This window comes from Hippichthys cyanospilos, chromosome 19, assembly GCF_059441005.1.
Source record: "Hippichthys cyanospilos isolate Australia breed blue-spotted pipefish chromosome 19, RoL_Hcya_1.0, whole genome shotgun sequence".
In the NCBI taxonomy this organism is placed as follows: domain Eukaryota; kingdom Metazoa; phylum Chordata; class Actinopteri; order Syngnathiformes; family Syngnathidae; genus Hippichthys; species Hippichthys cyanospilos.
The window spans coordinates 3,952,564-3,967,190 of NC_142387.1; the positions used below are offsets into that span (position 1 = coordinate 3,952,564).

Sequence of the window (14,627 nt, forward strand, 5' to 3'; positions counted from 1 at the left end):
GGACCATCATCGCTGGACTTGCAGTAACGTTCAATTCCATACATCTCAACATTGGCTCGTGGAGAGTTTTGAATTCCTTCAAAATGTTGTTTGTATGGGTTTGCCGGTGTTTTTGAGTCTGTGGGAGAAATTGAACTTGTAAAAATGCGGACAGAGTTAAAATAACACCTCTACCACATCCATTGGGCGTTGTTCTGGCTGTTTTAAATGCTAATGAGCGTACACTTCTTTTGCAATATTGTGCCTGGGCTTTCCCTTTAGTTTACTGAACCACAGTGGAAAAACAACAGAAATGCATCACTAAGGAAAATCAATATCCCACAGTTACTGTGTGTTTCTAACGGATGTTCTTTTGTGCATTGTATTCGTTTACAAAAAAAGGTTTCTGTGGACGGTTACCACAACAGACTGTTTAATAAATTCTATTTTACGAGACTCAGTGTCAAAAGTTTAGCGCTCTGATGACGTTGCGTGATCTGATTAGCTATCTTTCTCCGGCTCGGCGCGTTTTGGTGACGTACCCTCATACTATTTGATCCGTAACTATTTCAAGGCGGGATCTACTTTTGCATCCCGGAAATACCTTGCGTATCTGTCCGGACTACTTTTGAGACTACGAAATGGGTAAATCATTTCCTTCTGTCGCTCGGAAACATTTTAAAAAATATAATATTAATAAATTCCAAGCGTCATCTGCTTTCGCGCGCTTATTTCGAATGGCATGAAGGTTTGTAGTTATACATTGGTCGTTTCAACGTGTCCACAGCTTCGATCATTTTGTCAGTCATGTCAAATTTACTTTTGAAGATTATGTATTGAATATACTAACATACGAGTTAATATATACCAAGATGCATCATGCAATGTCGCATTTCCCCATCTGATTATTTTTATTCAACTGAACAATCACTGTCAAGGAGTTAATGTCTTCGACATCTCGCTTTAAGACTAAATTCATCTCACAATGAATCGAGGTCAGGCATTCTGCATGTTTTCCAGGTTTCTTTTCCCGACACACATGATTCACGCATTCAGCTCATCAGCAAGCCCAACAGAATCCTGATAACAATCCTGCTCATTTTAAAAGTTGTGTCGGAGAAAAATATCCGGAAAACTGTACGTATAGGATACAGAACGCATTCATCTTTCTCATCCTAGTCGTCATCACGTTCTAATCCTAATTTGTGTGCGTGTGTGTGTGTGTGTCTTCTCTCACACTGGCTAATGCCCTGTGATCATCCAATAATGTTTATTCCTTATTGTCAAAATGGATCAGATTTAGAATTTTTCGAGATCCGGTACTAAAAGAAAATAATATTAATAGTACAGTCGGCCCCCGGCTTACGAACACCCTGATTTACGAACAATTCGCCTTACGAGCGTGGATCACGTAGATTTTTGTCCCCCACTTGCGAACAAACCTTTCGCCTTACGAGCAATCCGACATGCCAGCCATTGAGTATGTTAAAATGTTCTCGCTTAACTGCGTCATTAATTTCAGCAGATGCGTCACTTAAATCACCAGTAGATACTTGTGTCAGCAACGTGAACGCTATTGCTCTTAGAACGTCACACTGACTGTCTCACTCATGGTGTCTAAATATATTACCATTTAAGTGTAGTGTTTGTATAGCTAGAGGGAAAAACAGCTGACATGAAATTAAATGTGCCGATTGCAGGACAAAGAATTGTCATTGGTTTAAATGTGTGTTTTTTTTTTTAATTAATTGTCAATACATTCCAACCGTTTAAAAAAAAAAAGTGCGAATAATTATCAGTCAGTCACGGAGATGCGAATATGCTATTGGTCGATTAAGGTCACCCGGTCTCACTCATGGAGATGCTATTGGCCGGCGTCACATGTCAATCACAGAAATGCCGATATGCTATTGGCCGAACGCCTTTATCTAGCTTGATGGCACAGGATGGAAGGAAGGAGAGAAAATGAGTGAAAAACGGAATGTTGTGAAGACTTTGCAAACTTTATCTGTTAGACATAGCTTCTAAAATTACTAGCAGCGGTAAAGGAAGAAATAAGAGGATGATGTTTTAGTATCTCCGTGATTTGCACCCTGACTGAAAGAGTTACTGTAACACTGTAAGACCAATAGCATATCTACCACCGTGTTGACTTTGAGCGTTGGCCTCTGCCCCCCTCTGCTTACACCTAGTTCAAGTCTCGTCGTTTCAAAGGTAAAAGCCATTTATCCATTGTTTATATTACATAATGCAAGTGTACAGCAGATTATGTCACTCAATTTTAATATATGTATACGGTGTGACGTTTTTACCTAAGGTGTGACGTTTTTACCTAAGGCTTCGGCGCGCGTTGCACGCATTCACGAATTAACATGGGTTTGGATTGCCCGCTATACGAGCAATTCGAGATACGAGCGTAGCCGCTGAACGGATTAAGTTCGTAACCCGGGGGCCCACTGTATTACTAATAAGTAATGTCGTCAACAGTTTTGAGAAACATATGAAATGTGACAAATTTGAAAGCACTGGACTAATCAATACACTTTAAAATGTAAATAAATAAAAACAGCATTAACATCAGTGCTACTTGCATATGTGATGAATCAAATCAAGATTCAATTGATTGCTGCAATTTTCATGTGGCTGAACAACTATTTAGTAACAGCTAAACTGCGAGCTAATATTCATGTGAATAGGCTTTTCACACTCCTCGCATTTTCATGCTTCCTATTTAATCACTTGGGCGCTACTTATTCAAATAATTCAGCTACATGTTTAGCTATACAGTTGTTTACAGCTTCTTCTTTCATTTGCTGGCAGAAACCCTGTTTTGACTGACTGAAATCATTTACATTTCTGCTGTGTCTGATTAGGTAAATGTGCTCACAGTTTGCAGATGGGCAAATTATATCACAATTCACAATCATTTTATCACCCAGCTCTCACAAATGTAGCCCATCAGAAGGTAATCGACCGAGTGGAAGTGGTGAGGTATTGACGTATATGCTTTGCATTTTTTTTGTTTTGTTTTGTTTTTTTTCCAATTTCGGTCAGTTTCATTGTGTCTGTTGCCTCATCGCAAATGCTGTACTGGTTCACAGAGTGGTGGTTGGGTACCACTGATTTAGATGCTTGAATGTTTTTACCCAAGAGTAGCCCAGAATTGTACAAGCACCCCACCTTACACCCAAAGCAGAATATCTGCAATGTAGTAAAATATTCAATATAAAGCATCATTGTTTGGGAATACAGTAGAAATCTGCTGACAAAAATAAATTAAATAAATTAACTTGATTATTAGTAAATATTTTTCCACAAAAAAAATTCTCAACATAAAGTGTCAGACCCGTCCTCAAAAAGAAATATTTCTAAATAAATATTTGTCCACAGAAAAATATTAAACTTTTGGGATGATAGTAGAAATTGCTTCACAGTAATTAATTAACAGGTGCACGTGACAAATTGGATGGAACTATTCTATCTTTTAAAATCTGGCTTTTAAAAAAATAAGAAATTGAATTTGTTTTTTGACTCTTTTTCCCTGAAACATTTAATTAACAGTTAAACAATTAAAAAAGAGGGATTTTTGCTTGCTTGTTTGTTTGTTTGTTTGTTTTATTTACAATTTCAAGTGCCCCCCTGGTGCCACCTTGCTACTTGTTTGGTTATTTGAGCATGTGATTGGTTGTTACCTGTGATGTCAATAAAATGGAGCAATCAAAAAAAAAAAGCTATTTGCTAAAATAAGAATTGGCTTTCCCACATTTTGAACAATGAAAAGAATTTTACAGAATTAATTGTTCCCCAAGTTAAAGATATACTTAAAAATAACTGCAAATGTTTGGGCACAAATAACTTGCTCTTGTTTTGTTGTGCTACCTTACAGTGCTGCCATAAAGTTGGTACACCTTACTTATTACAAGGGATATTCAATACAATTTTTTTGTTCAGACCAATACTACTAAGACTACTCAACTCTACCACTAGTGGGTATTTGTGATACATAAAATTTACCTTCATCCAATGACTGATCATTTTAAAGAAAGATGTATGCATTCCAGTCTTTCCTTTTCCTTTCAGAGTACATTAATTTAATGGCAGTTTTCTCTTATTTTTTTCTATTTCTATTTTAGAGAACCCAAGGTTCTCATCAGATTACAATCACAGATCAGATCAGCCCCCAAAAGTTATAACAATAAATAGAACTTAGTCTTGGTTCTTTTTATAAAACACTTTCGCCCTATGTAAAATAAATAAACCCAAAATGATTGTTGTTTAATTTGTAGGAACATAACTCGAAAAAGCAATACTGCATAAGGCAGGGAACTTTTTATGTTATGTACATGGACCGTAAATGAAAAGACTTCAAAGTACACACTAGACAGTTAGATATAGCAAAGGCAACTTTACATCTTATCGTGATTTTGTAAAATTACAACCACTAGAATGAAGGATGCATGTCATAAATTCAAAAGCCCACTTTGAATCATGAAGACGACTCAAGCAAACTGTTGTGAAACTGCCACTGCGGACTGCTTAAAAATAAAGGCCTGCTAAGGCTATTGTAAGTACTGTATGTCCATTTATTCTTTGGTGTGTTTATTTTGAAGTTGACCTTTGGAGTGTGTTAGCAAGGTGTTGCATTATATTGTCACAGCTTCCTCGGCTTTTTGTTTTTAAACGATGCGCATCAGATAAACAAAAACGATTATGTTAATAGAAAATAAGAATCCTCACATATTTGTTTTTAATTACTGTCATTCTACAAAAACTTGTTTTGCCCAAATTTGCCAAAATACTCCCATACATGTAACTGCCATGTCCTTAGTTTCTCTCATTCTGACTACGCCTTAGCCAATGTGGATTGAACACGCAGCCTTTATGTGAACATGCACTTTTCTTTCATCGACCATGCCGTTTTCGCAAACCATGTACAAGATGATGAGTTGAGCCACTAATTTTTATACAATATTTTACTGAAATTGCATCCAAACGCCCAGCTGGACACGTATGCCTTTAGTTCCCGATCGAGGCCCAATACCAGTATCGGCCCACATCTCTAGTACCAATACCTTGAAACCAGGCCATATATTGGCCGGATACCGATAGAGTATCAATTCTGTAATGTGTTTTCCACAGTTTATGTCCTCAGTTTGTGGCCACAGTGAAAACATGATTTTTATTTTTTTCGGCTGAGGGTGAAAGGCAAAATGGAGACTGTGAAGTATAAAACTGAAATGTGGAGAGATAAGGCCCAACAAGAGGCTGGTGCGCGTGTGTCTGCGTGTGTGTTTCAAATATGCTTGTGCAAGTGAATGATGACAAATCTATTTGACGAATGGCCGACCATTGTTTTCATCACAAACCTAGTTTATAGCATGTAACACAGAAACCTGTTCAGTGTGGTCTACTCGAAAAAGTACTTAGTGGTCCCTGGTTTTGCTAATGGAAATACATCAATAACTAGTGGAGCCAAATGTCCAGAGTGTGACGGTGGGACATATATATAATCAAGCTTTGTTGCATTTGTGTACTGTAGTAAAGCGCCATGCAGTCAGCGTTTTAGCATCTCCCCTCTTTTAACCCTCTGCACTTAACACCCTTATCCCCTCCCTCGACACCAAAGCGAAGGTCAAGAAAAAAAGCGGTGTCTTCCACTGTCTATAGGGTACTCCCTGGATGCCTTGCACCTCACTGTGGCAGATATGCTTCAAGGATGTTCCCTCCTCCTTTATTGTGACCGTCATTCTCAAGGTCAGCTCCTATGGACATTTGTGCTTATCTGCCCCCCACCCATTTTCTCTTTGGCTATCTTGGCGCTCAGTTTTTCCACTTTCACTGTATCAGTAAAACAGTAGCGACCCACCACAGATGGGGGTTTCATGATGCCTTGTCTGACATATCTGTCTTTTTCATCCGTCCTTTTGTCGTTCCATTTTTCTTGTGGGTGACTGAAGCAGACGTTTTAGAGGAACGGGGCAGCTGGGAGGGTTTTGTGTCTTTTGTTGCGTGTCGTGCCTGGGCCACACTGGTCATAGCCCCGTTTAGCTTGCAGCTATGTTGCACTGTCTCCCCCGCTAGATTGAGTGTTGTTTTTGTTGTCAGTAAGCCATGCCATTCAGCCTTGAGTCTCTAACACTCATCTTTTGTTTGAACAGTCTGCATGCAGGGAGACTTCTCTCATCAGTTGTGAATCAAAGTAACATCAATGCTTAAAAAGGGTTTCTCATAACACTGCTCGACAAAGAAAGAACTCAGATTTATTCTATTTTTTCATCCCGTTTAGCATCCCTGAACTTTTCCACCTGGCCTTGTGACTGCAACGAATGGTGTTTTGTGTTTGGATTGATTGATTGCCTTGGCTGACCCGCAAGTGGATTAATAAGTAAATAGACCACATGCATGTGTGGGTTTTGTGAGCTTCCACTTTTGCGCACAACTGCTACACAAGTGTGGCTCGTGCACACTAAGCCCTGTACTCTGACACGGTGTGTGACTTTTGACTACACAAGAACCATGGATTTCTAGCTGTCCACAGTATAAGCCCTGTAAATTCAAATGCTTAATTTTTATAGGCACCCCAGCATTGACTGAAGTGTCTGCTTGTTATATATCTGGCAAGTGCTGCAAGTCTGAAAGGAAACTGTCAATAGCAATCCCAGCTATTGATATGGCAAGTGGGCCGGAGATGTAACTTGGCCCCCCGACTCTGCGCTATCGCTCGGATCTCACTACATCATAATTACATTAATATTGACAGACCCTTGACAATAGTCACATTACTATTGATAGGTGGCTGTCAATACGGTGTTTCCCCAAATAAAACATATTCATTCATATCTTGTAAACTGCTCGATAAAAGGCTTTGACTAGAATATTGGACCCGGCTGGGTTTACTCCTCCCGGGAGTGCTGTTGTTGCTGATGTGCTGGGGATTTTTGGCACCTGGCTGTGTGTGTGTGAATAGCGACGGACTGATAGATTAACTTAGTGCCGTATTAACGTTCCACATAGATCACGGCCACTCTTGACATACACACAGTAAATAGTCGGCAAACATAATCTGCACCTTTTTTCACATCGAGGCAAAACTTTTAAGATTAAGCTAAACAAATGGAGCCTGTTTATTGGTGAGTACATACTCGGAGGCTACTTTTTTGTAATCCAAACTCTTCCGTCACAGGCCAACTTCTAGTCACTAAACATGGAAGCCTTTCAAATGCAACTCAATGAATTTGTCACACCTGCTTATTTCAACACAAATTCACCCTTTTTTTTTCCTATTGATTTGCTAATTCTGACTGGGTTGGAAGGCGAATCCGCCATCCATTGAAACATCATGAATACACAGACAGGAGTCAACCATTGCCGCACATTACATTAGGTCTTTCTTTTTCCTTCCACCTCTGAGCCTTCTAAAATGACCATCATCTCCCACTCTTTCTGTCAAAACTGCCATATTTACCCCACTGAAATCTCAAAAGCCTCATGACAAATCCTGTTCAGCGAGACACAAAAGCCACTGTCAAAAAGGGCCTCTTTTTCCCCTCACTCTGTCACTCCATTGCTCTGTCTCTCCTTGTGTTAGTTAGTCGCCCACTTCCTAAGCGTTTCAGTTGAGGAAAGGCCAGATAAAAAACCGGGGAACTGAGAGCGGTTCGCAGCGCAAAATAGCCCAGACGTCACAATGGTGCGATCCCGTATGGAGTTGACTCCAGGGAGTGGAAGATTGTTCCACATTTGGCAGATGTTTACGGTGTACCAGAGACTGTGCCGTTAGCCTAATCCCTCATGATGTGATTTGTATACACACTCCTATCTCCAGAGGGTGCAGGCACCAGGAGCCCCCGGGCTTCGCCGTGTGTGTTTCTTGGATTGTGTGTGTTTATACACTGGAGGGAGACGAATACCCGTCCCTACCCGTTCCTATGCATTGCGCGGCTCAAAGGTTGCATTTAGGATGGCTTTTAAATGTGAAAAGTGATTTCCCTCTGTATGTATGAGGAGAAAATAGCGCTCCCAAACAAGATGGCCTTCACCTCAAGGGCCCTCATCCTCCCAACAACCAAGTTATACTTGTTTGACTCTGCCGGTACTTTCTCAAGTACTGAATCTTAAATAGATCTGCTATGGTGTGGCGATGCAGGTGTGATAATTAGGGATGGACCGGTTTTCAAGTTGGCCGATTACTGTCTCTAATATTCTGCATTTTGACATGTCAGCATTTCTTTTTGAAATAAAAGATCAATTAAAAAAAAAAATATATATATATATATATATATATATATATATATATATATATATATATATATAAAATTTTCAGACATGACCCTGGGGACTCAATGCACCATTTTTTTTTTTTTTTTGGCAGGGTCGTTGAAATTAAAACAATACTGTTGAAGAAAGTTTTACATCGCAGCTATTTTTAATGCGCAATGTTCATTTAGACGTTTACTGGTGGACTAAGTGGACTGAACTCATTCATTCAATTAAATTATTTTTCATGTAAAATGAATACCTAAAACACGTTTTCCCATGTCTCACAATTACATGAACTTGAGGCTCTCGTAACAACCAATTACGGCTAAGCTTGCAAATGTCACGTGACCAAATCCAGAAATTGCTTGTTACCTGAGCCTCAAACTCCATGGTATTAAATATATGTAAAAAATCAGGTAGTTCTCAAATAATTATGACAAAACAATAATATAATACATAAAAAAAATTAAATAGATCCTTTTAACTGCTGGAAACTGCTAAATAAGTTTAACATTCCCTTAACTGATTACACTTTGAGCTCCCTGAACTTGATTAGAATTCTGAAACAAGAATGTTTGAGATTTGAAGAAAAAAAATATCAAATTTGTAAATGTGCAGAATTTACACCCAAAGCAGAATATCTGCAATATAGTAAACGAATCATAAAGGTATAGTTATTCGTGCTAATCATTTTTAGTGTGTTTTATATATATATATATATATATATATATATATATATATATATATATATAATATATTTTGATGATTTCAACAAAAAGGGTGTAGGAATTCGAATCATTTTCATCACTTTCATACCGAAGATGAATTTCTTTTCTTTTCTTTCTTCCCTACTTATAATTGGTATCGGCCATGAAAAAAAAATCATATAAGTCTTTAATAACGCTAATCATATCAAGTTATGCAAGATTTTCTGCTCTCAGTATCTTTCTTGACTATGAGTAATCGTGTACATGTTGCATATCTACAATAAACTTAAAGAAAGCCACTGTTCTGTTTTTGTTTCTAGTGTTAGCTGTTAAGCCGTTATCTTGTAAAAAAAAAAAAAGATTGACTTTGTGTGTGTGTGTGTGTGTGTGTGTGTCTTTTTTTTTTTTTTTTTTTTTTTAGCAGGTATGGAAAAGGAGAGCATTCAGGTAGGAGGACCTTTCACAGAAACCACTTGTGACCCGCTGATCCCCGCCCTGCGCATCAGCCAGCTGGATTCTCTTGAGCTTGACTCAGCCCTTGAGCAGCTTCTATGGACCCAGTTGTCCCACTGCTTCCAGAATTTCCGCCCAGGCCTTCTCACCCCTCTGGAGCCTGAACTGAAGGCTTTTCTCCAGCTCCTTCTCTGGAGGTTCACGGTGTATCCTGCCGGATCCACAGTTGGCCAATCTATACTGAGCCTACACTACCACAACACCTTGTCTTCATCGAACCTCTACAAACCTCTGTCTCATAGGCAGAAGTTGGCTCTAGTTCTGCTAACAGCAGGTCCTCGTTGGCTTCAAGAGCGATCCCACAATCTCCAGCGCTACCTCGGTTTGACTTCAGGAGGCCCTGATTCTGAAGGATTTCAAAAGGCCCTCCGCAATTCCCTGACTATATTTTCAGGCGTTACCCGTCTTGCAAGCCTCATCAACTTTCTTGTGTTCCTTAGGAAAGGTCAGCACCCAGTCCTGGCTGAAAGGATCGTTGGCGCTCAAGCGGTTTTTAGCAAGCCTAATGTAACCCGGGACATTACATACCAATTTATGAATCGCGAACTGCTGTGGCACGGCTTTGCAGAGTTCCTTATTTTTCTGTTGCCGCTCATCAATGTGAGCAAACTAAAATCTGCCGTATATTCTTTTGTGCTCGGACAGGACAGAAGCGGGGAGGACGCTGCGCTGGGTAAAAGGGAGGAGTGGCAAAAGTGCACATTGTGTGGCGAGTGGCCTACCATGCCTCATACAGTTGGTTGTCCACACGTCTTCTGCTACTACTGTATCAAAAGTCATAGCATTGTAAACAATTGCGTGGCCTGTCCCAAATGTGGGATGGAGGCGAGACAACTTGAGCCTGCCAAAGTAGAGGCGTTTGTCAGACATGATTAAATAGATAGAGTGTGTCGTTGCTGTCCGTCAGAAACATTGTATGTCCAAATGTGAATTTTTTGTTGTTGATTTTTTTTTTTTTTTTTTTACAAATTGAAATCATTGGTCTAGCCCCTCGTGTATCATTTCTACACCATTTTAGCCTATTTGAATCTTAAAAACTAATACACTGCCACTCTTGAATGCAACTTGTGTTTGAAAAGTGTGTCAAAACTATTTTATGTCCCCGTTCTGTAGAAACTGTGTGGCATTAATTGTCTTGATTAACGTTTGAAGGTTTTTTTTGTTTTGTTTTGTTTTGTTTTTTTACAATGACATAGTAAAGTTAGCAACATTTAAATTGGCTCATTTGTTAAAAATGGGGATGGGGGGGGTTGTGTCATCTCGAGTGCAATGGAATATACAGCATGTGCATATGCACTGCTTGACAGTAAAACACCATGAGAAACATCGTGAGAAGGCCAGCCAATGGTTCAAAATATACTTTATCATACTTTATCATGAACACATTGAACGCTTTTATTTTGAGGTTCTTCCAAGATGTATGCAGCAACAATGGTGGCAACTCTTTCATCTGCAGAAACTGTTAGTTTTGTAGTGAGTCACAAGCTACATGATTGTGTTTTGTTTGAGTTCACAAGAGCAAAATGTATAAGGTATGAAAAAATGTAAACAAAATCTGTCCATGCTAACTCAAACAAGCTGGTGTTTTTTGGACCCCCTATAAAGTTGACATTTTGTCAGTAATTATATTTTATGTGGTATATGACATATACAATATGATGGTAGTTGGTTGGGTGTTGATTTTAATCCACATAAGGTCCTAAGAGATGTGCTCATTTTTAAAAAGAATGTGATATGTAAACTGAAGCTAATCACAATACTGATACACTGTACTGTGATTGGTCAAAAAGCAAACTTACACAACCGTAAGATGGCTGCCCTCTGGCTTCAGACACAGGTGGAATATGCTCGGAACACCTCACCCGGGAGGCACCCTAACCAGAGACCCAACCACCTCAATCGGCTCATCTCAACACGGCGGAGCAGCGGCTCGACACTCAGTCCCTCTTGGATGGCCGAGCCTCACGGCAGAGCCCAGACAGCCTGCGGAAGAAACTAATTTTGGACGCTTGTATCTGGAATCTCGATCTTTTGGTCACAACCCACAGCTGGTGACCGTAGGTGAGAACAGGAACGTAGATAAATACTACTGGTACATATCACGACAGACCGGTACAGAGACCGTAGATCCATTAATATTGTGTGAAAATAACAAGTGGGGCAGGACCATTAGAATCAATTTGTGGACATTGTAGGTTTCCGTTGGAAAAAGCCGATCTATAAATTAAATTCAAATTTGATTAACTTCTTTAAATGAGATCGATGCAGTGTTTTTTTTTTTTTTTTTGCAGCCTCTTTTTGTTCCATGACTGATTTCACACGTTTGTGATGTCTGTATGTTTTCCGAATAGAAATTAACTGTCGATGTTTAACGAATGTGCACGTGTGTTGACAGTCCTCCATTTCTCTGGCTGGACTTCAACAGAACTATTTGTCTTTGACATACTGGACAGACTACCGAGAACCCCACAGAGCATAGAATTAATCAAGAATGTGTTGATTTATGCTTGAAATTCTCTTGGAGTGGGTGTATGTGTGTGTGTTTGTTGAAATGGGAATATTTGTTCTGATGAAAAATGCAGAAAGTCAGCTGAATAAATAATGGGAGGAATTCCTGATGCCTCTCATCATGGCCAAATTAGCATTTGTTGTGTATTTTGTGCCTAAATTGTATTTCAACATCATTAAAATTGATTTAGGGCCTTCTCTTGGGTGTTTATTCGGTTAAGTGGAGGAGGGAGATGAGGGAAAGTTATAACAATCATCACACTTCTCTCTAGACAGGCCAGGTCGTTCTAACTCCCATTATCCATTTTCACAGCACCCCAACATCCTCAAGATCAAGGGGGCAGCCGGGGGCTTGGATTGACTCGCACACTTGACAGCTAGCCTCTCTTCTCCCTTGGCCCTTCTCTTTTGCTTGCCTTTCCATCTCTTCCCCACTCGTAATCTCCTGGGCCCTTGCCCCCATAAGACTGTCGTAAACTGTACCAAAACCCTGGCAGTCGTCTTCCTCCTCGCAGGCGAATTACTCTCTAATCCCTGTAATGAGTCCAAAGATGCTTATTTATGCTGGAGTTAACCTCCACCAGTGAGCCTAGCCCCGGGCGAAACGCACCCCAGCTGAGTGAAGCCTTTCCTGGCTGACGAGCAAAGAAGGAGGGTTCTGGTTGAGGAGGGGGATGCTCCCTCCCATTTCTCCTTCCCTCCGCCCTCTTCCTCCCATTTGACACTCTGATCACTGGGGTGTAATTGATGATCGCTAAAACCATCAATCTTGGCCGCAATGATCAGAAACCGACCATGGTTATCTCTAAGTTATCTCTAAACGCCGTCTAATGATAATTAGGTACGGTAATGTACGTAAAGTTCAGGAAAATGCTACATTTACAGCTCAACTGTTTTTATCGATAGATATATTAGCGGTATGAAAAACTTTTTACATCAGCGGTTTATAGTGTTGGAAGAAGAAGCCGATCCAATAATTTTACTAAGCAGCAAAATCTATCCGTTTTTGTCCATCTCAGGTGGTAGCGATTTTGCAACTTGCTGTTCAGGGCTCAGGTAATGAACAAATACAGCACAATTTGCGATCATCACATAACTAAACTCAGAACATGTGAGCTAAAAGACTTGAGCGACTGTGATGTCAATTTCAGTTGATCGCAAGTGGTGAAACGCTCAAGATCTTAAGACATACTAGTAAGACATACTACTTCAAAGTCTGGCCCACAATAATTCAGTAAATGCTTAGTTTGGAGTTTCGGTTTGAACTATTTCCACATGACACCAGTCCTGGAACATTTCTGAATTACCTAGCACGTAAAACCATCATTCGGCGGACGCTCGGAAATCACCTGCCCCCCACACCCAGCACCCCATCAGGGACATTTTGACTAATGAAGCCTGTAGTAATGTGCATAAAGCCAGAGACAGGAGCAGCTGGTTGTCAATATTTTATGCACTACATTACATTCATGTACTTCAAGTCCCAGAAAGAAAGATGAGGGATGCATACATGATCAGCGTTAATGCCACTGGGACATGTCATTGTCTTAACATTCCACGAGACTTACACCATAAACCTTTTTTGCAGATATTATTCTACAACTCTTAATAGAGGTCCCCCAGTCCCTAGGAAAGATAAAGCCAAAGGAGTATATTAAAGGCTATTAATTGAGTGAGAGCATGGATTGAATTAGCCGCATGCTGGAAAAGGCTTGGACTTAGGTAGGTAACGAAGGCCGCGTTAAGCCTATCTGTCTTTGGATCTTTTCCAATTCACAGGCTCCGTGCGGGGAAGCAAAAAAGGAAGGAGCCCCCATTCCCAGCGGCTATGCAAAGCAATCTGCACATTCACACGTAGCCATTTAGGAAGCAAATTGGCCATGTGCCCCCACTGACGAAGGTTTTAAGAGAAAGGGAATTATAGGGCATTGAATCCCTAACTAGATCTCCTTCTTTGATGAGCCTCTTTATCCGCTTGTACCTCATCTCCATTTCTTTCATGTGAGTCACTGATTTTCCTGATTAAATAGTTTTTAAAGAGTGAAAAGAATCTCCTTCTTTCTATGATAATGGACACGTGCATACTGTATTTTTGTAGATGTGAATATAATAAATGTACTTATTTTAAAAGTGCATCATAATTGCATCAGTTATTAAAATAAAAATTTAAATCAGGAGATCAGATTTTGGACAAAAAAAATCGAATGTAACTACATCCTTGCAATGACTTTACTGATTGGCTTAGCCTGGACTCCCAATGATGCAAAAGTCTTCAAAAGTTATAATACTCTAATTATCACATAAAATATTCCTATTTCAATTAGCTAAATATATAAATCTACAGCCTTGTTACATTTGCTATTGTCATGTTTTTATAATTTCTGTACATAAAGGGAGTTTGCACCCCCTGCCAAAAAACAAAATGTATATAATATGCATGGCTAGGGCTGATGCCACTGAACAAAGGGCTGGGGGTTGAAAGTAAAAATATATTCATACCTGATGGCGTTATGACCCTTTCAAAGTCAGCCCAAATTGGGTGATAATAAGGACAGGTTAGTGAAAAATCCCCGGACCCCCAGGGATTAAAGTCATTTCATCCCCATGATGCTTCATCAGCTTTCATACATTGAGAGAAAGCCCACGTTGTTTAGATATTCA

The 14,627-nt window shown here is 39.8% G+C and overlaps 1 protein-coding gene across 2 annotated transcripts; it reads left to right on the top strand.

The window, feature by feature from the left end:
• The first annotated feature begins 553 nt into the window (after positions 1–553).
• On the top strand, positions 554–12,099 carry pex2 (peroxisomal biogenesis factor 2). 2 transcript variants are annotated; one of them, XM_088441883.1, is made up of 2 exons: positions 554–624; positions 9,367–12,099. In XM_088441883.1, the coding sequence occupies exons 1-2, from the start codon at positions 621–623 to the stop codon at positions 10,332–10,334; spliced, it is 972 nt and encodes a 323-aa protein (XP_088298009.1). In that variant the 5' UTR covers positions 554–620; the 3' UTR covers positions 10,335–12,099. The 2 variants fall into 2 exon arrangements, with proteins under 2 accessions (XP_088298009.1, XP_088298010.1); XM_088441884.1 differs by having other exon boundaries at positions 576–624; positions 9,370–12,099.
• The last annotated feature ends 2,528 nt before the right edge of the window (positions 12,100–14,627 follow it).